The following is a 21592-nucleotide window of genomic DNA, read 5'->3' on the forward strand; positions in this document are numbered from 1 at the left end:
CAATGAGAGCCGGAACGGGCGTCACGTGACTCTGGGCGGAGCCACGCCGGTCGAGAGAGACGCGCTTGCGAGCTCTCTCTGGCACTGTAGCTTGACCACCAAAACTGCGTCGTGCTTCCCGGAAAGCATAGTTATTATCCGGAAACACGGGCGTTTGACACACCGAGGGTACCGAGTTCTAGTTCATTATAGTACCGAGGCTTGGGCTTCGGGTTTCTCGGGCGAAACGGCCGAGCAGCGTGTTGTCTCTCGGAGGAGTCGCTTTTAGCTGGCCGCGCCGTCCATCAGGGGCACGCGTAAACGGTAGCGCCATCTAGTGACAAGACGCCAAAGCACATAAACGCTGTGTTGAAGAATTTTTTTATCCGTAATTGCTGATAACTACGATGGGTGCATTGCGAGCCTTTTTTTGTTCCAAGTAGAAAAACTGCTAATAGATGAAAATGTAGCAAGTGAATAAAAGCTAGACAACTGCTTCACCAGGTGTCGTTCTTGCGAGGTAAACACAGTTAGGCCTAAGAGCTTGAAAATCGCGAAATTATCTGAAAAACAAAGGCTAGTTATCGCTGATACCTCTACGCGTGGGCGAGCTGTGCGAAGTAAAAGCGAACCGCTACCATCTGAGCGAGCTATCACGTCGAAGAATCCAGCGGTGACATGTATTTATTCCGAAGTGGGCGAGCAGGGCGCAACCATCTTGTCAACGTCGCCCGTAGCGCGCGCCGCTCGGCTGCTGACCATGCGGGAGTGAATTCGTCGACGCCGGCGCGGGCGTTGGGCGCGCGACGCGATTTCGCGGGTAAAAAACGCTCCATGCGGGCCAGGCTTTAAGCGTGGCCCGCATGGAGCGTTTTTCCAGGCGATTCGTCGGCGTCGACGGCACCGGAGCGTTTTTTTGCCGCCGGAGAGGACGTTTTTGCCAAATCGTCGGGTTCTGTCGAAACAGATAAAAACGTCGACGCCGCGCCGACGCCAGGAGAGGGCAGCGACAGAGGGCCAATGAGAGCCGGAACGGGCGTCACGTGACTCTGGGCGGAGCCACGCCGGTCGAGAGAGACGCGCTTGCGAGCTCTCTCTGGCACTGTAGCTTGACCACCAAAACTGCGTCGTGCTTCCCGGAAAGCATAGTTATTATCCGGAAACACGGGCGTTTGACACACCGAGGGTACCGAGTTCTAGTTCACTACAGTACCGAGGCTTGGGCTTCAGGTTTCTCGGCCGAAACGGCCGAGCAGCGTGTTGTCTCTCGGAGGAGTCGCTTTTAGCTGGCCGCGCCGTCCATCAGGGGCACGCGTAAACGGTAGCGCCATCTAGTGACAAGACGCCAAAGCACATAAACGCTGTGTTGAAGAATTTTTTTATCCGTAATTGCTGATAACTACGATGGGTGCATTGCGAGCCTTTTTTCGTTCCAAGTAGAAAAACTGCTAATAGATGAAAATGTAGCAAGTGAATAAAAGCTAGACAACTGCTTCACCAGGTGTCGTTCTTGCGAGGTAAACACAGTTAGGCCTAAGAGCTTGAAAATCGCGAAATTATCTGAAAAACAAAGGCTAGTTATCGCTTATACCTCTACGCGTGAGCGAGCTGTGCGAAGTAAAAGCGAACCGCTACCATCTGAGCGAGCTATCACGTCGAAGAATCCAGCGGTGACATGTATTTATTCCGAAGTGGGCGAGCAGGGCGCAGCCATCTTGTCAACGTCGCCCGTAGCGCGCGCCGCTCGGCTGCTGACCATGCGGGAGTGAATTCGTCGACGCCGGCGCGGGCGTTGGGCGCGCGACGCGATTTCGCGGGTAAAAAACGCTCCATGCGGGCCAGGCTTTAGACGATGAGAAGGCAGAGCGGCCTCATAAAACGCCGGTGCACTTTCCGTATTTATCTCTCCGGGTTGTAAAAATTCTCCTGCGCTAACCCCGGCCGCGGCGGTCGAATTTCGATGGAGGCGATATGCTAGAGGCCAGTGTACTGTGCGATATCAGTGCACGAGACCCCCAGGTGGTCGAAATTTCCGGAGCCCTTCACTACGGCGTCTCTCAAAGCCAGAGTCGCTTTGGGACGTTAAACCCCCACAAACCAATCCTGCGGAAACCACTGGTTTACTTCTGCTCAAGCACAGCCCACTGGGTAGCTCATGGCAGTCTGCGCTTTTCGATAAATAATTTAACATTGGAACTTTCCTGGATTGCCCGGAATCGTTGAAAAACTGGAGTCGTCTGCGCGCAGAATTCTCATCGAGGCGAGCGGGATAGTATTTGAGACGCTGCGCCATCTGGCGAACTGCGAAGCAACCAATAGTCCGGCTCGGAGCTGGTGTACGTCTCGCAGTAATGGCGCAGCTTGTCAAGACGAAAATTCTCCGCGCAGACGACTGCAGTTTTTCGCCGATTCCGAAGAATTCAGGTAAGTTCTGATGTTTAAATTATTTATTGATAAACGCAAACTATCATAAGCTACCGTATGAACTGTGCTTCGATGTTTACATTATTTATTGATAAACGCAGACTACCATAAGCTTCCCTATGATCTGTGCTTGACCCCAAATATGGAAGTAGTTTGTGCAGGATAACTTTTTACAACCCAGACAGATAAATATGGAACACTCTGTATAGCAGGGTAAGCAGTGCTAGTGAACACACTTCGCATTTGATTAACTACGCAAATCGGCTGTAACTTTTTTTTTTTTTTTTTGCGCGAGACACGTCCAGGACGTAGTCCGAGTGCTTGGCATCTGAAAAGAGCCCCCTGCGCTCGATTTACGATCACACGCACGCGGAATATCGCGTCTAAAACGTCTTATAATGAGGGCCCGACAGAACGCGAATGAGTTGCAGCCGTTGATTCGTGCACTGCTCGCCGCGCGACTGAAGAGCAACCATGCGGATTAAGAGACGCAAACTATCAGATTTCGATGCCGGGTATTTCGCTGGGCTAGTTTTTTTTGTTTTTTTTTTGTAGACATCTTGGAATCACAGCGCTTGCACACGAGGACGAAGAGATTCTGATGCAGAAACGCAATACTAGCCGCGGCCGATCCGTCGCCGAACTTGTTGAGCACCACGGACGCTGCTCATCGCTTTCGCCCCAACTATGATCTGTGCTTGAGCCCAAATATGCAAGTAGTTTGTGCAGGAGAATTTTTTACAACCCAGACAGATAAATATGGAACACTCTGTATAGCAGAGTAAGCAGTGCTAGCGCACCTACTTCACATTTGATTAACTACGCAAATCGGCTGTAACTTTTTGTTTGTTTGTTGTTTTCTTTTGTTTGTTTGTTTGTTTTGTTTTTTTTGCGCGAGACACGTCCAGGACGTAGTCCGAGCGCTTGGCATCTGAAAAGAGCCCCCTGCGTTCAATTTACGATCACAAGCACGCGGAATATCGCGTCTAAAACGTCTTACAACGAGGGCCCGACAGAACGCGAACGAGTTGCAGCCGTTGATCCGTGCACTGCTCGCCGCGAAGAGCAATCATGCGGATTAAGAGACGCTAACTATCAGACTTAGATGCCGGGTATTTCGCTGGGCTAGTTTTTTTTTTTTTTTCTTTTGGTAGACGTCTTGGAATCACAGCGCTTGCACACGAGGACGAAGAGATTTTGATGCAGAAACGCAATACTAGCCGCGGCAGATCCGTCGCCGAACTTGTCGAGCTACACGAACGCTGCCCATCGCTTTCGCCAAAATTTGACCGCGATAAACTTGTGGATTATGCCACTGCTTTCTTCAGCCTCGCGGCTCAAACTACCGCATCACAGCTCGTCGGGATATCGCGAATTACGTTCAAAAACACGCAAGCGTGGCAAACCCAGGCCGCACCATAGCACCTTTTGCCGACACAATAAAAGTCACTGCTAACGCAAGCGCCGCCGCATCTCCGTGACGTCACGGCCTAACGCTTGTCTACAGAGTAACTTAAACTCAGCTGTAGGCACAATAAATAACTTCCCATGCTACCGACTTAGTCATTTAATGCAAGGTTCAATTTGGAGGTTATACCAAGCTAGTACTATCAAAGCTAGTAAAGTGGAAATCCATTACCTACCGACTGTTGCGGAAATAAACGCGAGCAGTAGGAATGCTGCCTCAGCTAAATGGGTGGATTGTTTAAGCTCAAATTTAGCACAGAAATGACAATTTGTTGGCAGAATTGTTTCATGCTAAATTTGTTTGTGTCACTTGCCTCAATCTATCAAAAAAAGTCGCATATTAGAATCGTCTGCGGCAAAGGAAATCAAGCCTTCCTGTGGTGCCATCTCGTTTGTCGACCGTGTAGGTTCAGCAAAGAGGGTGTTTTGCGGGATGTTTGAAGACTCTCCTTCACCAAAGACTTGAAATTTAGTGGAGTTTTGGCCAAACTACGTTTATTGTGATCATCGATAAAGCAGTTGAAAAAGCTTCTTCAAACCTTTTGCAAAACAACCCTGCCCCACTGATCTCCACTAGGTAGCTGGATGCTGCATTCCCGCTTTCCGCAACGAGCGTGAGTGAAGCCACCGGAAGTTGGACGGCTTGTCCCGGATGTCGGGTGCCTACTGTGTATTTCAATGCAAAAAATCGCGTCTTTCGCTCTTTCGTTCTCAGTTTTTTGCAGACATCGTGTGATGTCTGCTGTTGTACGGAAGGAACAAGCAAGCAGAACGCGACAAATGTGAGCATTGTGTGCAGAACCCTGTAATTTCAGAGAAACCGAAGAAAACCGGCATGCAGGCCTCACCCTGCCGCGGCAAAGGGGCACGTGCATTAAACACGGTGTTCTTATCTGGTTCTTGTCTTCCAAGCGTAATGCAGAAGTAGTGGAATGATGATGAGGCTAGGTTATCTAAAAACCGAATTTTCGTGTAGCAAAGAAAAGGCAAACGATGGCGCAGAAATCCTTACATTCGAAGAGCCACTTGTTATACAGGTGCCACAGTGTCAGTTTCGAGTCGGTGGCGGACAATGACTCCTCTCATTGATGGCAGGTGATGTTTATCGCTTTAGGGTGTCACGTGCTTTTAACCTAACTCCAAAGCACAGCCACGTTTCAACCACACAGCACGAGAGAAACGACTGGCGAGAAAAACGAATGCTGCAGCACGCGTGAGAAGCGCTGTTAGAAGTCAACTGCACCAAGCGTCACAAATAAAAGCCCATTCAGGAATAACTTGCTACAGTACGAAACAGTACATAACACACTCCGTCGAAAAAGCAGTATCGTACCTTTTGGAGGCGCTAATGTGAACCAACCGAACACCGCCAGCACCTCACCAGATAGTAGCCTTGTCCTCACTCTGGTTCGGTCTAAACATAATTCAGTAATATGGTCGCTGCTAAGTCGGCTGCCTGGTGAAGGTTTCCACCTATTCTTTCTTAAATTTATCCCCACTTATAGCATAACTTGGGCTTGAGCGCGGGAACGTGCATCACAGTAAAGAGCAGAGTTGGCAATGCTAGCACAACGGGATGACACAGAGCTGAGCATACGTGGCTCCATACTTGCTGTGTGTAGCGACGTCCTGTGGTCTGCTAGTGTCGTCCCATTGCAATGCAATGGACCCTTATTTCTGAACCGTATTTCCCAAAGACTTTGCTGGCCTCCTCGTGCAGGTGATGGCGCAACAGGTAGGGATTGTTGTAGAAAACGGCGAAAAGACGAAATGCTAAGTGGAAAACCAAAACTGAAACTGAAAAACCGTGCTGATGTCCGATTCTGTGCACTGCCAAAGGCTGACTTCTGGGACAAGCACGCTTACTTGTGGTGGCTTCACTTTCGGGCGCCCGATGCGCCATTCAGCCTCCTAGTGGAAATCAGTGCCTGGCCCCCCCTCCCTTGCCGAATCTCCACGGCCGACAAACAAGATGGCACCACCGGTGTGATCGCTGACAGAGCGGCTGAAATTCCTTCATTGTTGCCGCAGAAGATGTGAACGACGACGATGTAAATATCCTACTTCTTTTGATCGAATCAGGTAAGTAACCCAAACAAACGTAGTATAAAACAATTCTGCTGACCAAACGCCATTTCTGTGCGAAATTTGAGCTCGAACTATGCGCCCGTTTAGCTGGGAGAAGCATTCTAGAGCGCGTGTTTATTTGCGCAACACGCCGTATGTCGTGTGTAATGCCCTAAGGGCAGCTTTGGTGAAAAAGCAGGCAGCATATAAGTTAGTTCTCTTGCTCAGCTGCTCTCAAAAAGGGCCTGCTAGCCAAACCAGAAGCTTCAAAGGCAAGTAAAATTAAAAGAGAAGGTTGGGAGACACAGTAATCAACAAAAAAAGATATGAATAATGAAAGCTAGAAATAGCCCAAAGCCTACCAACAGCCTTATACAAAGGCCACAAAGAAATTGTTTCATAACTAGCTTCACTGCCAGATACAAGAAAAACAATGTTATGCGAGCACTGAAATGCCGAGAAATACTTACAACAGACTTATAGACGAAGGAAGCCAATCACAGAAACCAAGTAGCATAGAGGAATGTCTCTCTTCTTTTTATATAATTTATGGGCTTAATCAATGGGATATTAATAGCACAATTATTTGAATGATGACAGCTAATTAGAAAAAGCATAAGAAAATTTTTTTAAAAAATTGAGCCCCTCATTTCCCTTCCCTTACCTGCTAATTACAACAGATTGGCCCCTTAAATATTGAAATGTAAAAAACTCTAGCCCCACTCAAATAAAGAAGTGCTCCTACAATGGACTGATTAACATCGCTCAGAAGGTAGCATACTGCTGTCTATAGGGACGTAATTAAACATCAGTACTTGCCAGATTTCTTTTTTTTTTTGTAATTACTGAAATACTAGAGTCTCCCATGAGTACAGTTTTCGGAAAACCTTGCTCAGCAGCCAAAACAAGGGGATGTACCCACTGCCAGTTGGAGGAGCAATCAGCGGCCTGTGGGCAAGTTGCACAGTTTCTTGAAAATGCTGTTTCATCTGGTCATTAAAATTAAACTAAAAAAAAAAGAGCCATCGCTCCTCTAAAACACTGCAAAAATGCAACATTCAGCTTCAAAACAAGCGAGCAGCTCGCCCACCCATTTAGCCAGGCTTTCGGTTGCTTCTTCATCCAGCAGGTGGGGCAGCCTGTCAGATCAGCTGCTTGGCTCAAGACTGCAAAAACTGCACTCGCAGCTGACAACAGTTTGCCCTTACTTCTAGAAAACATAAACAAGTACTAATGTTCAATTACGTCTGAAACAATGTAGACAATAATAGGCTACTTGTGAGCTATGTTTGCTCTCAATTAGGACAGTAGTTTGCACACAGGAATTTTTTTTAAATCCAAACAGATAAATATGGAAGTCTCAGTACTACAAAATAAAAACAGGAAGCGTTAAAACCAGCATGCTACTAAAAAAAAAACATGACATGAGCTGCCATGCACCAATAGCATTCATGCTTCTGAAAACAAACTTCATAGAACAAGCACAATAAATTCACCACTGTAATGCAAGCACACAAATGCAGTGACAAAGACATGCTGCATAAATAAGTGCTAGCAGCTTGCACATTTCACATCCAAGCTGAACTACACCTGGACACGATGGTGTTACACACTACCCAGCTAACAAGTGCATAGCAGCACAAGAATACAACCATGCAATGCTGGCAGGGGCAGGGGTTTTTGGCCTAGACGTACAATTACTATGGCAGCACAACATGAACTAAAACCACCTACCTGAACAGACTGAAGCCGATAAGTGGGTGCTCCGGACATGGTTGCGGCTGTTGAGTTAGGTGGCAGGCTGGGAGCCACATTCACGACTTGAAGCTGCCCATTTTCAGTCTTCACAAGCAAGGTCCCTCGCATCATACCCGGCTGAAGAGTAATCGTATTCTGCAAAAACAGCAGCAGGTGCCACACACGCACACCAAGAGAACTTCAGTCATTTATGATGCACATGTTAAGCAAGAAAGCTAAGCAACGCTTGTGCCAAACTGTGCACTCAAACACACGAGCTCAATACACATTCTCTACTAACCCTAACTTCACGCTAAAATATTTATGAAAATAACATAACATAGCTCTCATTTCCAGAAGCACAAATGCAGCTTTCACACCTTTAATTAACTGAAGGTAAAACCTAACATTTGGTGAATTAAATCCTTACACACCAACAGAACTGCTGAATGGGACTACTGTTACCAGTAAACTATCTCTTTAATAAAGCAAGTGATATTTTGTCATTCTAATCCATATATCCATTAAGCAGAATTCAAACATAAAAGCAGAAAGATTTTTTTAAAAGGTCACCGGCACTTTTTCAATCGCATGTATATCAAACTTTCAATGTTGTAAAGCAACAGCAATAGCACTACACATTCAACTTTCAATGGCCCTTTCTTTTTAAAAAAAAAATACTTCAAATTCAAATACAACATGTAAAAATAAAAATAAATGCCACCACAGAGTGTCAAAATGGAACGGCATCATGCATGCCCACCAAACTGCTTGCAAACAAAAAAACCTAATGTTCTAGCACAAAAGGCACGAGAAGCTAAGAAAACTTCCAACAGGAATGACAGGACAGCAGGCCTTGCCTTACAGCAAAGATTTAATTTTCAAGCACTTAAATGTAAACATAAAACTACACCACATTTTCCACACTTACAGTAAAGAACACAGACTTGTAAAGCCTTTGCTTTTGAACACTGCAGACAGGCTTCAAGTCTGTACAGTGAACACAATCACTTCCACTATGTCTTACAAGAAAAAATCAAGCAACTTTACCTGTAGACAGGCACATACAACTAGTCCATAAGCACATGGAAGCAGCACAGTGCACTTAATATTTTACTGATAATCCAGCAGCATTATACAAACGTGTATTTATTCCAAAGAGCATGAAATGCTGGGCTTGTTAGTTCATAATGCACAGAAGGTGAAACCAGCAAACACAGACACAGAACAAGACAGAGGAGGCACACACACACCACCAATGGACTAAACCTCACTTATTCCAATGGAGAAACTAACATTAATATGCTTTTCCTACACAAGCGCACACAAGACATTCACGATGATTAAAAACATTTACACTGATAAAAACTGACACTCCTTTTCAGTAATAAAAACTGAAGGATCGGTTATACATGTCTGCTTATTCTTTCTGATTAAAAATGCTCCAACAGACAATGCTACCAAATTTTTTTGTTAATAAAATTTGATAATTCAGCATTTCGCGGCTATGTTGCCGCAAAAGGTGCATATAATGCTCAGAGATTTGAATTCGAAGTTGAAAAAGTTTTCCTGCTGCTCCGATTCAAACTCGGGACCCTCTGCTGACGAAATAGCAGAAGAGTGAAGTAAAGCGGAGGAAACAGAAACGAGGACTTCATGACTGCTGGCTACGAGCACTACGCTCCCACCTAGCAGCAGCCGAAATGAAAACTGCTGGCAGATCCGTTCCCGATTCCGACAACAAAGTTCTCGCAGAGAATTGCAGCCTGCACTTCAACGACCTCAACCCCACACAGCGTGCGATGCTTTTGACGGCTGAGGTGGCGGGTCTGGGAAGGAAATCCTAGCACCGGTGAGTCGGCAGCACCGCTGTCACCGCCGAGCCACTGTCACGACTGATGTGTACGACTGGTACGTGCGGACATAATTAAATTCTGTAATAATAGTCCTTGTAGAGCTGGTTATGCAGCCCAGCATCTTGGTACGCTGATGAAGTGAACACGCCGAGGGGTGCGATTGCTAACGTGAAGGCGCACTGAACTGAACACTGGCTATACACAGCTATTATTCCTTGTCACAGTTGTGTGCCGTTGCATGAACTTCGTCAGAGGAGCACTTAAAGAGGCACTTGGAGGTCCTCTGCTGCTTCGCCTTTGTAAATCAAGTCGCTTAACAAAACCATGCGGGCAAGCAGAACACATAGCCGCGAAGCACCCCAAAACATACCGAAACTAAGCTGGCCGCCTGTTGCACCGCCAACTGCAGGTTTTCTTTGACTTCAAACAATCAAGTTGTCTTTTTTTCACCTTCGTCGTATGATAAAAGTCCACTAGTGGTTTCAAAGCAAAACTTATGTACTTCAATACCGATCAAACATGTAACTTTCGTGCACGTTTGTCAGCCTCAGAGATCTGTGGTGCCTATCCTCCTATTTCATCATCACACGCGAGACTGGCCTGTGGCGGCAATACCTGTATTTTAGTTTTTGCTCTTTTATATTTCATAAGAGCTTTGCTTTCAGAAAGCTTGTTTTGTTTTATTAGGGTTTAACATCCCAAAGCAACTCAGGCTATGAGGGACGCCGTAGTGAAGGGCTCCGGAAATTTCGACCACCTGGGGTTTTTTTAACGTGCACTGACATCACACAGTACACGGGCCTCTAGAATTTCACCTTCATCGAAATTCAGCCGCGGCGGCCGGGATCGAACCCACGTCTTTCGGGTCAGCAGCCGAGCGCCGTAACCACTGAGCCACCGCGGCCCTGTTTTCAGAAAGAGCGGTGTTTTTTTGTGTTCAGGAGCTGGTATTCTATCGATACAAGCCAACTTCAATTTCTCCTTAATATCCCTTTAATTTTCCCCAACCAATAATACTAGCGAGGAGAAACTGAGGGGAACAGCGAAAGATGGCAGGAAGAAGACTGAAGTGGTCCCTTACTTCCACAAGACGTCACATGGGCTGAAAAAAAGTGGCTCAAAAATTTGGTGCTGCTTTGGTGTTTTGTGCTCCCCATAAATTTTCCGGTTTGTGCACCCAAATGACAGCAGCAAACTGGTGCTTGCAAAACCAACCAGTGGGTGTGGTCTATTCCATCCCATTGTCATGCGGCAATATCTATAATGGCCAAACTGGAGGGTGCCTAAATGAATTTTGTGGCAGCACCTAACAACTTTTGGCTCAGGCACAGGAAGCAACTTAGCCTTGCATGTCAAGGACTGCCGCCACTGTTCCCCTCAGTTTCACCTCGCCAGTATTATCGGTCAGGGAAAATCAAGACATGAGCGTGAGCTGCTGGAAGTGTTTTTAATCAGAAAGAATAAGCAAGCATGCATTAGCGATCCTTCAGTTTTCATCACCAAAAAGGAGTGCGAGTTTTTATCATCGTAAATGTCTTTCACCCTGTTTATAGTGTGCACTTGCGCAGAAAAAACATGGAAATTTTTTTTCATTGGAATAAATCAGCAGTAAGTCCAACGGTGTTGTGTGTGTACCTCCTCTGTTTTTTTGCTGCGCCCATTTTCACTGGTTCCACCTTCTAGGCATTAATCCAAATCACCATAAGAAAAACCTTGTTTTCCTTGTGCACACTGGTAGTAACCGCTACCAACCATAATAATGGGATGCTAAATACATGTACTAGGCATCTTGTTATTACACAATTGTCTAATGCTTTCAGAAGTATGCATGCCAAATGCAAGCACGCCTCGCCTTATAACAAAAATTTCATTTCCAAGCACTTTAAACGCAAATATAAAACTGCGCCACATTTTTATACTTATGGCAAAGAACAAAGACTTGTAAAGCCTTTTGCTTCTGTACACTGCTTACAAGCTTCAAGTCTGTACAGTGAACACAGTCACATCCGCTGTGTCTTAAAGACCCATCAGATGTGACAACTCACCACAACCAGAAATCAGAGTATAAAGAAAACTTCCACCCAACAACCACAGTACTTGTTCAGAGTTCAGAAAGTGTACAAATCACATTAAAAAGCAAACAGAACATACTCTTGACCTAAAGGAACTAGTGCCCTGAGCGTTGAAAGTTGGTGGGGTTGTCATGCACAAACAACACACTGAAACACTCACTAATAGGCAAGCTATGCCTGCTAAACTCTACCCATATGGGCATCAGTACACTACACTGATGCCAGAACCAAGTTCAACTTAGTTCTGACACCACTTGTACTTCCCCCAGCAAAAAAAAAAAAAAAGTGTGCTGAAATATGAAATATGATAAATGCCAGGTATCCTCCTCTATCTAACCCTTCCACCAAAGAACCCATCTCAGCCCACCCCAAAAATTCCCAGCAATGGAATTGTCTAAGAAAACAAGTCCTGCAAGTGCTTGGCCTTCAATTGACTGGCAGAACACTCAGGCAGAAAACCAAGCCTACCAGCTGAAGTCAAACCCACAAAAAAATGCAATATGTATGTCCTATTAAACACATTCTGTCTGTTCTAACATTTAGCTGCACAAACGCAATAGAGGGATAAGAGACAAGCTGAGACAGGCTGTGTGAAGCAACACCAAAAGGTGCTTCCAATGCCAATGCTATGGCTACAGCTACCTCTACTCAGATTGACAATGCTTTGAGCGATTTTGATCAAAAGGAAACACAATGACATAAGACAACGTAGTACATGGCACAAATGAACTTTGGCTGTTGAGCATTCCTCAGCTCTCTCCACATAATGGGTGGATGCCAATGAGTAATTACTCCCTTATTACAAATCTACTCCACCTTGGGAGATTCCCCTAAACATTTGACCAATGGGAGAGTCTCATTCGTCCAAACATTTTGACTAAAATTTCCTAATGTCAACCCTAACTGAACTTGCAATGCTGCTATCTCCTTCATGGTCTCTCAATAAGTAGCAGTGGTGCCATATTAACAGTTATTATGGTAGCTCAAAAAGGTGACATGCAATCCAAAAGCAGAAGATGCTACCTACTATGGCAGAATCACATAACATGATTTGACACAGATGAAAATGAAAGATAGCTAATCAAGCAATAATTATTTTTCAAAAGAAATGCTTCTAAAAAAATTTATTTCAAGAATACCGGCACGTATTGAGGCCCAAAAGGTGTACAAAACAAAGTATGCAAACAACAGTAAAAAAAGAAATAAAAACTCTGAAAGCACTTATATTACACATGGCTAAAAAAAACGACCAAAATTTGGCATATTTAAACAAAAAAAAAATCTGGTACAAAATGGAATGAGGTGTGCCAAAACAATCACATTTGCATATATGAATTTTTATCCTGCTAAAACTCCAGTTACAAGAGCCACACCATAGCCGATAATGCACTGCAGTACTTTTTACCACAAGAGCAATGCAATGCCTTCCGATTCGGTACGCTAAAAAGAACAAGCAGAATAAGACATTTTTAAAGTGAATAAATCACTTCAGTAGCTGAAAAAGTGAATAAGTAGAAAAATATTCGAGCAACTTGCACTGCAAACAAGTGCACCGCATCTACCCCTGGTAAATTAGTATCAGGGAGTAACAGTGAGCACTTATATTTTACTGAATGAATGAGAGCATAACTCCCTTGAGAACAAATCAGCTATACATCATTCCAGACAAAGAAATTCATAGGAATGACGCGCCATTTTCGCATGTTTCGCCATCCTGAGTGGCAAGATTCATGCTACAAAAAATTTTAATCTTTCCATTTTCTATTTAAACACAGTTCCCTCGTGACAAGCACACATTTGGGCCATCACATTTGCAAGCGCCTAAAAACCATTATAAAATTAGAGTAGCCTGTTTTCCAGTAGTAAATATTTTTCATTTCTGGTGTTTTTTTCATAATTCTCATGCAACAGCACAGTACCATTAAGACCCAGTGTGTTTGTGTAATCAAGTACTCATGTAACTAATGCATGCAGGGAACACAAAAGTTGGCCAACATGTGCTGTTTCTTACAATATTCACTTTTTTTCCAAGCAACCCACAGTGCAGTGCTGGTGCCTCTTAACTACTGAGAACAAATTTTCATGCTTGTGTGTCACAGGGTGCTTAACAGTGAATTCACAAAGGCCAGACTGCACTGATGAAGTATACCGATTCCTTTTCTCTTTATTTTTTTTTGTACAAGCTTCCTTGTCTAAAAAAATTAAGTGTGTCCACCCTATTACAGACTCACCTGACTGATTACAGACACTGAAAATAATTTGGTACTTCTTAGTATGGCATTGGTAGACACTGGACATCCTTGTGCAATCAGGCCTCAAATGAATTTGCACTTCAGACCCCCTCAGTTGCATGTAATGACACGGCAAGTGACAAGCTGGCACAAGTTGGCTCTTGAGGTACATGCTGTCAGAAGGCCGAGAAAAACTTGCCAAGAGAGTGGCAAGCTCCCAGAGGTGTGTGAGTGTAAAGTATTGCTTTTATGCAAAGGTGAAATGCCAGCTTGCCCAGTTGTCCTGGGCATGCAAAAGTGCAATGAAAAAGTGAGCAGTGACCCCAAATTCCCAGACCAGTGCTAGCTTATACTCACGTCATGTTCGGGAGGCCTATGGTAGCGGTATCTCTGCAGAGACAAGTTGCACACTGCACATTACAACACTGGATCAAAAGCAGTGGACTACACATTACAACACTGGATCAAAAGCAGTGGACTCTTCACAACAAGCCTGCTACACAACAAATAACGTGTGCATACACATGCACACAAACACACAGTAAACAGGCCGTACCAATTACACAAAAGCTACCAAAACCTAAATTTACAAAAAGATAACTAACAAACAACCTTGTTAAGAGATGATGTGTAACTGCCAACTCACACAAAAATGGTAAAGAAACTCCCCACAAAGAACTCTAATCTAGTTTGCAACATTTCACATCTTTTGCAACACTCTAAATGTCAAATTTCCTGCACAACAAAAACCCCTTTACCATAACTCCCCTCCCTTCCTCCCTTTTTGGACAGAAGTTAGGTGCACATTTGGAGACCTACTGCAAGCCTCATGCTCTGAATGTGCCTGCCCAACTGCTTGACAGAGCTGCATTTAATTACTTCACAAGTGGAATACACAGCAGACTATGCAGAGAAATACACAGCATTTTTTTTTAGCTCTAAAACCCAACTCTCCACTGCTGCATCTAATTTCTGACCAAACGACCAGTCAAGCCACTTGTGTAAAGGGGTCTTTTTGCTGTGCAGGGAAGCTGACTTTTGAGTTTTTAAAATGGTCCACGGGTATAAATAATACCTAGCTTTCTCATAACTGCCCCTTCGAAGTTCCTGCAGGTAAAAGTTGTAGGATAAAGAAGTGTTAACAGCATTACTGTGATTAATGCACGGCAACAAAAACATGAAATTGCCTTCTATGCAGCATGAAACTCAACATCAACTCAACTCAACTTTCTGTCCTAAAGCTGCATCAAAGTTAATGAAGGATGCCACAGCTGAAGGCTTTGAATTAACGAGACCCCCTGTAACTCTTTAATGGGTGCCACAATCTCAGTACATGAGCATTTTTGACTGCTGTAATCAGTGCCATATGACCAGGCACCAAACCTGGAACCATTAACTGTCAGGTTACTGTGATGAAGCACTGACCACATGAGGCCATCGCCATTGCACAATGAGCTGGCAGCCGCTGAGCCACTGTCGCTCATCGTGTCACTCAGTTTCTGGGCTTGCAGGAAATTTCGCCCATCGTCTGGAAGCCGCTCGCGAGACTGGGCAATATCAGAAGGCTTTTTGGGTACGTAACTTCCAACCTAGTTATTCTGCGAGCAAAGTTCGCTTTTCTAGCCTGCTTCAGTGAAGAAGTTGTTGATACAGTCCATGCTGCCAACTCTCACTTCATCATGAGTAAACTAGAAGAGGCGCAGTCATGAGCCATGAACTGAAACAGTTCATTGAAAGCCTGCTAGGAGTAATGAAGCAAGAAAGGATTTTGTGGCATATGTCTCGACCACTTCTTACTAGTCTCAGCACCACAAACAGTAGTAAACGATGGCCATCGCTATCGTATGTTGCGTCCCAAGGAACATCGTCTCATGCGGTTACCATTTGAGTTGGCCAAGACCTAACAACTAAACTACAATATTGTACTGATATGTCTGTTGTCCACTAAGTGCATAGCAAGCTCCTTGGAAGTACTAACAGCAGCCAACGGCTGCTAGAAAAATGCTGCTCCAGCTCCTTTCCGGTAAGAGAAGGTTTAGCCCTTGATTTTGTATACAATGTGAAGTGCTTGGCAACCAAGGAATAACACACGTTTGCTTTTAAAGCTATCGCCCATCACAAATATGCCATGCGACTTTTGAGAACAGCTACCGTTGCATTCAGATGGGAAACTGCACTTCTGAACGTCGACAGTGAAGCACATAATCCTTAGGCACAGGGGCTACAATATAGCAGAATTTAACAGGTCACATAACAAGACTCAATTTCTTTGCTATAAACCAAAATAGGAACTTGCTGATACATTTATGAGCATGCAATGGTAGGATAATGCCTTCTTAATTTTCGCATTCAACCATACTGGTTAATAATAATTATGGTGCTCCTTTCATGCATCCAAGACTAACCAATGATGCTCTGTCATGGCCATTTCGTCCCAAAAATATGAGTTTTAAATTTCAACAATGCCTATGGCAAATTTCCCTGAAAGTTAGTCAAGTAGAAACTTTCCTTATACTTCTGGGTTGGACGTTTCAGTGTGAACAAAAAAAATAAAAGTATGCCAAATTCAATTTTCAAAATTCGGTTTTAACTGAACAAGGTCAGTATCCTTGACGTCTGCAACATAGCTAGCTGGTCAATGAGCAAGAATTAAAATTAAAGGAGAAAATTAACTAATTATGAAAGACAGAGGTGTGATGGAACAATGATCCCGTTGGATTTAGTAACGCAGAAGCATTGCTCCTATACTTTATACACCTCTGCAGACTGGCAGGCTCCACCACCCTGCAGATGTCAACTGCTAGCATAGCGCTGCTTTACAGTCGTCACCCGCTTAACGCAGATGCTTGGTTAGGCAGGTTTTTCCACCGTACGTAAGGTCACTGACGTGAAGCCCAGCATAAACGCCCCGAAAAAATGTGTTCTGGCTACCACAATAATTCAACAGCAGTTCCATTGCTGTCGTCAACCCAGAGACCACGGAATTCCTCATTCTCTTGATTGACCCAGTGCAAAAACCCAACACTAACGCGACAACTCAGTTTTTAGAAGTAAAATACTTGGGTATTTGTCGGACAGTTCCATCATTCAACTTTTGTTATTTTGACAAGATAGCATTTCCTTCGACAAGTGCAGTTCTTTGTGCAATTATTTTTGCATTAATTAACAGTAAACCACCTACTTGCACTGAGAAAAGGCCAACATAAACACCAAGTGACTTTTGACTGCATAGGAATGCCACGCTATAACACCGGAAAAAAAAATAATTCATATGTAAAAATAATGTTTACGGAAAAAGAAGTGTTCTGAAATGAAAATTAAAATTTTGAAGAAAAAAAAATTAAAAACTGAAAAGCCCAACCACAGCAACAGTGTTTAGCTAAAGTAGGTCTTTCACAAAATACACTGGCACAATAAGAGAATAAGTTAATTACATTGCCACAATGTTTTATATTGCTAGAGTTTACTACAATTTGTAATACCGTTCTACTTGCTTTCCTATGCTTACATTGTACAAAGAAATAATTAAATGCACATGTCATTCAGCATGAAAGGCAAGCGTCATGTATGTAAACAAAGGTGGCGCTGCGGTCGGCAGCGACGCGGGGTATAGGCAAAAACACAGCATGCTTGTACTGTGCCTTCGAAACCAACTCATGTGCGCAAATATCTCAAAGTGTGAGCGTCGCTTGTGGTTACAAATATTTTTGTTGATGCCCGGAGAGTAGTTCAGCACTTTTTCAACATGTTCGCCAGACGGAATTTACCTGGCGGAGCACTGCATGGGCTTCCTTCGCCGCTCCCAGTTGGCAGCAACAGCGCGGCTACGATGGTCGACTGCGATGGCTTATTAAATGAAACAAGAAAGCACGAGGCATCGAGGAAAAGATATCCCCTACAGACTGAACTTCTGGGCCGATACGGCATACCCGAGTGCTAAGTGCAAGAAGCAGGACGATGCGATGCATGACAAGAAATAGCTTTTCCACATGACGAACATTGTGATGTGCTTCCTGTTTTAGCCAAGCCACTTCACTCCGGAGAACGCGGAATATTGCCACTAAGTGATACAGGTACTTTGAATAAGGCACGCAGATGCGATCACTCTGTTCTTTGGAACTTTGTCGAGTGCGCAGCGAACTTAAATGTTTTATTCTGCTTAATGAAATACATATTTGTGGCAGGAGTTGGCATCTCGCTCCACCGGTAATGTCTGCAAGAATGCTCTTTTTGTTCTATTGGCTTTGGGAGACTGCATAAGCGCTTACACAGATGTTTTTCTCGAGCTTCCAAGGAAATTTGTGTTTGCTGTGCAGAGCTGAATATCTTGTCATTCAACTTATTTTAATATTTGCATTCTAGTGCGTACCTTATTCTATTTGATCATAGTGGCCTTCGATGTGGTATTTGCTGTTTTCACCTGGGTATGATCAACCTGCAATAAGGTAAAATTCAAGTAATCTGGGATGCGTGGGACATAGCCTTGGTGATGTGACTGGCATCTGACAAGGGCCCCCTGAAGGACGATGACGCGCACAAGGAATATCGCGCCTAAACTTCTCGTGAGAACCCAACAGAACACGAACGAGTTACAGGCGTTGATTCTTGCACTGTTCGCCATGCCACTGAACAGCAACCATGTGGAATAAAAGACGGAAACTATCAGATTTCGATGCCGAAATGCAATACTAGCCGTGCTGCCAATCCGTCACCCAACTAGTTCCGCTCCATGACCGTTTCCTATCGTTTCGCCTCTATCTGACCGCGATAAACTAGTGCCGCTTCCTTTCTTCAGGCCTGCAGCTCAACCAACCACTCCAGAACTCGTCGGGATATCGCAAATTATGTTTAAAAACACGCAAGCATGGCACACCCAAGCCACACGGTACCGCCCTTTGCCTACACAACGAAAGTCGCTGCTGACACCAGCGCCACCGCATCTCCGTGACGTCACGGCCTGATGCATTATCAGGACATTTTGTTTTCTAGTCTTAATATTATTTTGATTTTGGAGATAAAAATCTGGCATTATTTTTTGTACTGAATTGGGTACAACTTGGTTTTTCAAAAAATGATGCCATAATTCAGGTTTTGTTGGTTACTTTTACCAGCAACAACAAACTGTTCACAACAACTTTTTGCAAGACATAAAATACTCAACTTCTAATTATTTCACAAACAATTTATAACTGACAGTTTGCATCAACAAATTTTACTAAAGCAAGTATTTACTTTTATTTATTTATTGTAGTTGTCACATCTAGATCATTGCATACACTGCCACCCCCATGCGCAATGCTTCCATTTTTTTGCTAGGCCTTCCCACCACTGCACCCACACTGCAAAAGAAGTTATCACGAGATAAAACTGCTGACTGTTGCGTCAATCAGAGAAAATCGAAAAATAATTCTCTCGGCTTAATCGCTTGCTTGTTCGGGCCCAAATTTCGCACCAAAGTGGCATTTGGCGGTCAGTTTTGTTTTACACTTCGTTTGGATGGGGTACTTATATGATTCGGTCAGAATTAATCAAAAATCTCCATTGTATGTGGTAACGGCGGACCAAAATCGCAAGCTTTTGCAGAAGTTGTACCCGTAGCACCATCTGTGCCTGCCGGAGGAACGAGTGCTGCAGTGAAACGCACGAGGGGTGAAAGCGGCTGCGTGGTTGGTTTGAAAGTGCTTTCTGAGCTATTTTATCAAAATTGGGCAGAAAGCGTTGTTTCACGCAACTGCCTTTCTCCCCGCACCTTGCGCTTCTCCCATGAGTTTCACCGCAGCCTGCCTGCACGGTAGAGTGTTCGTCGCCTGGAGGGCGCATGATGGTGCTACCGGTATCATTACTGCAAAAGCTCGCATTTTTGGTTCGCCGTCGCCACAGATGATGAAGATTTCCGATTAATTCTGACCAAATCAGGCAAATACTCCACCCAAAAGTAATATAAAACAAAACTGACCGCCAGATGCCACCTTTGTGCAAATTTTGAGCCCTAACAAGCGGGCGGTTAGGCCGAGGGAATTTTTTTAATTTTCTCTGATTGATGCAACTGTCTGTACATCATAGATAACTGAAACCACAATGATACATGAAAACACCGCTCTAGAATGATGGCTTCAGGATATTTGCTAGTTTCCATGCTATGCGGTCAGGTTTTTACACTGGCAAACCAATTTTTTAAGGCACTTTTTCAAATCGAAATCAGAGTTCACCCAACTTTTGTACCTGCTCAAGCTGCTAAAATCAGTTTTTGTTCAAAAACAAAGGGAACTACATAATATGTTGCAACACAGACTTGTTTTTACTGTCTGTGGCCTTAGCATGGCTACTCCTACTATAAAAAGCGCACGCAAGTTTTTCACACCATAGCCTTCCTCAGCTTAAGCCTAACTATGTCAGCACATTCTTTCTAGACAGGCATGCAGTTTTCAGTCAGCAGTGTCTTAGGTTAAAGTGAGTTCTTGAGTAAGAGACCCTATATCTAAGAAAAATGCCATGTATAAAATATTTCTCGTTGATAGACTGCAGAGAGAGCCAGTTTCTTCTTAAAACTATAGCATTATTGTTACCTTAGTTGACTGTACTCTATCAGTAGCACTAAATGTTCCTATATAGTATGCCCTATATAATATGCCCGCCTCTACAATTTGTAAGTACTAATCATGTAACAAGCTGCTTTAAGTTTTGTGCACACATACTTAAAGGACTAATGACACCAAATTTTTGCTTGCGTGTTCTCTTCTTTCAAACGATGTGTTAGACATGGGTATACATTGAGCACACCATGGAATTTGTCTGCGACCGCTAAATAATTTATAATTGAATTTCTTCTTGACGCTGTTTCGGTTTTGCTTTCAACTGCCGAATGATGGCTGTGGCGTGTAGTTGATGTTTAGGTCACGTGAGGAATGAAAATCTGCTGTATAATTGCTGATAGGTCATTTTTTGTCATTCCGGGTCTTGAAAGAGACTGGATTAAGTGTTGTAATGAGTTCTACATAACAGCGATTATATTAGCGTTTTGACCTAAACACCAACTACACGTCACAGCCATCGTTCGGTTGATGAAACCGAAACCAAAACAGCACTAATTCAATTCTAAATTATTTAGCGGTCATAGGCGAATACCACGTAGTAACCCATGTATTCTAATGTCTAACGCATCATTTGAAAGAATAAAATACGCAATAAAATTACGTGTCTATAGTCCTTTAACAAAAATAGCTTGAGCACTGGTTAGTGCACTGTTTTGTGTATGTCAATTCTACCATAATACAATCTTAATTTGGCACAGCAATGACAAGAACCAAAAAAAAACAAGTCTAGTCAACAGCCAACCACAACCTGCAAGAATGTGCAGTCATGGTCAAAAGTAAAGAGTGCACTCTGCACATGATTGAGTCAAACATGAAGTTCTGCTTCAAGGCTCATAAAACACTCTGAGCATTAAAAAGACCTGGAATGCCAAAGCAATTATATTTGCGAACTCTGCAGCATTAAAGGTGCTGCACAAGTTCCACTACACAGTCAACTACAAGCTGCAGTCAAATACATATGGTGGGCCCTTTACATATGATAAAGAATGCATATACTGCAACAATGCATATACTCATATACTCATCACAATAATGCCTTCATGGTAAAGCTGCATGATAAAATTGAAGTTCATTAAAGGAGTGCAGACACCTAACTTTTGGGTGCGTGTTTTCTTTTTAATGACGCATAACGCATTATTATACATGGATTACCACGTTGCAGTCTC

The 21592-nt window shown here is 43.8% G+C and overlaps 1 protein-coding gene across 4 annotated transcripts in view; it reads right to left on the minus strand.

Annotated features, from left to right (window-relative positions):
- Positions 1 to 21592, minus strand: part of LOC149350824 (transcription initiation factor TFIID subunit 4-like) — an 89795-nt gene that overhangs the window by 58484 nt on the left and 9719 nt on the right. For 3 of the 4 annotated variants that reach the window (XM_089579977.1, XM_089579976.1, XM_089579979.1), the window contains exons 2-3: positions 14191 to 14223; positions 7672 to 7830 (exon numbers count right to left, since the gene is read on the minus strand). In XM_089579977.1, coding sequence (XP_089436103.1) covers positions 7672 to 7830; positions 14191 to 14223 — 192 coding nt within the window. The remainder of the gene's footprint in view (positions 1 to 7671; positions 7831 to 14190; positions 14224 to 21592) is intronic. The other variant, XM_089579978.1, reaches the window with a different exon arrangement.

This window comes from Amblyomma mixtum, chromosome 3, assembly GCF_055824585.1.
Source record: "Amblyomma mixtum isolate Tamu chromosome 3, ASM5582458v1, whole genome shotgun sequence".
NCBI lineage: Eukaryota > Metazoa > Arthropoda > Arachnida > Ixodida > Ixodidae > Amblyomma > Amblyomma mixtum.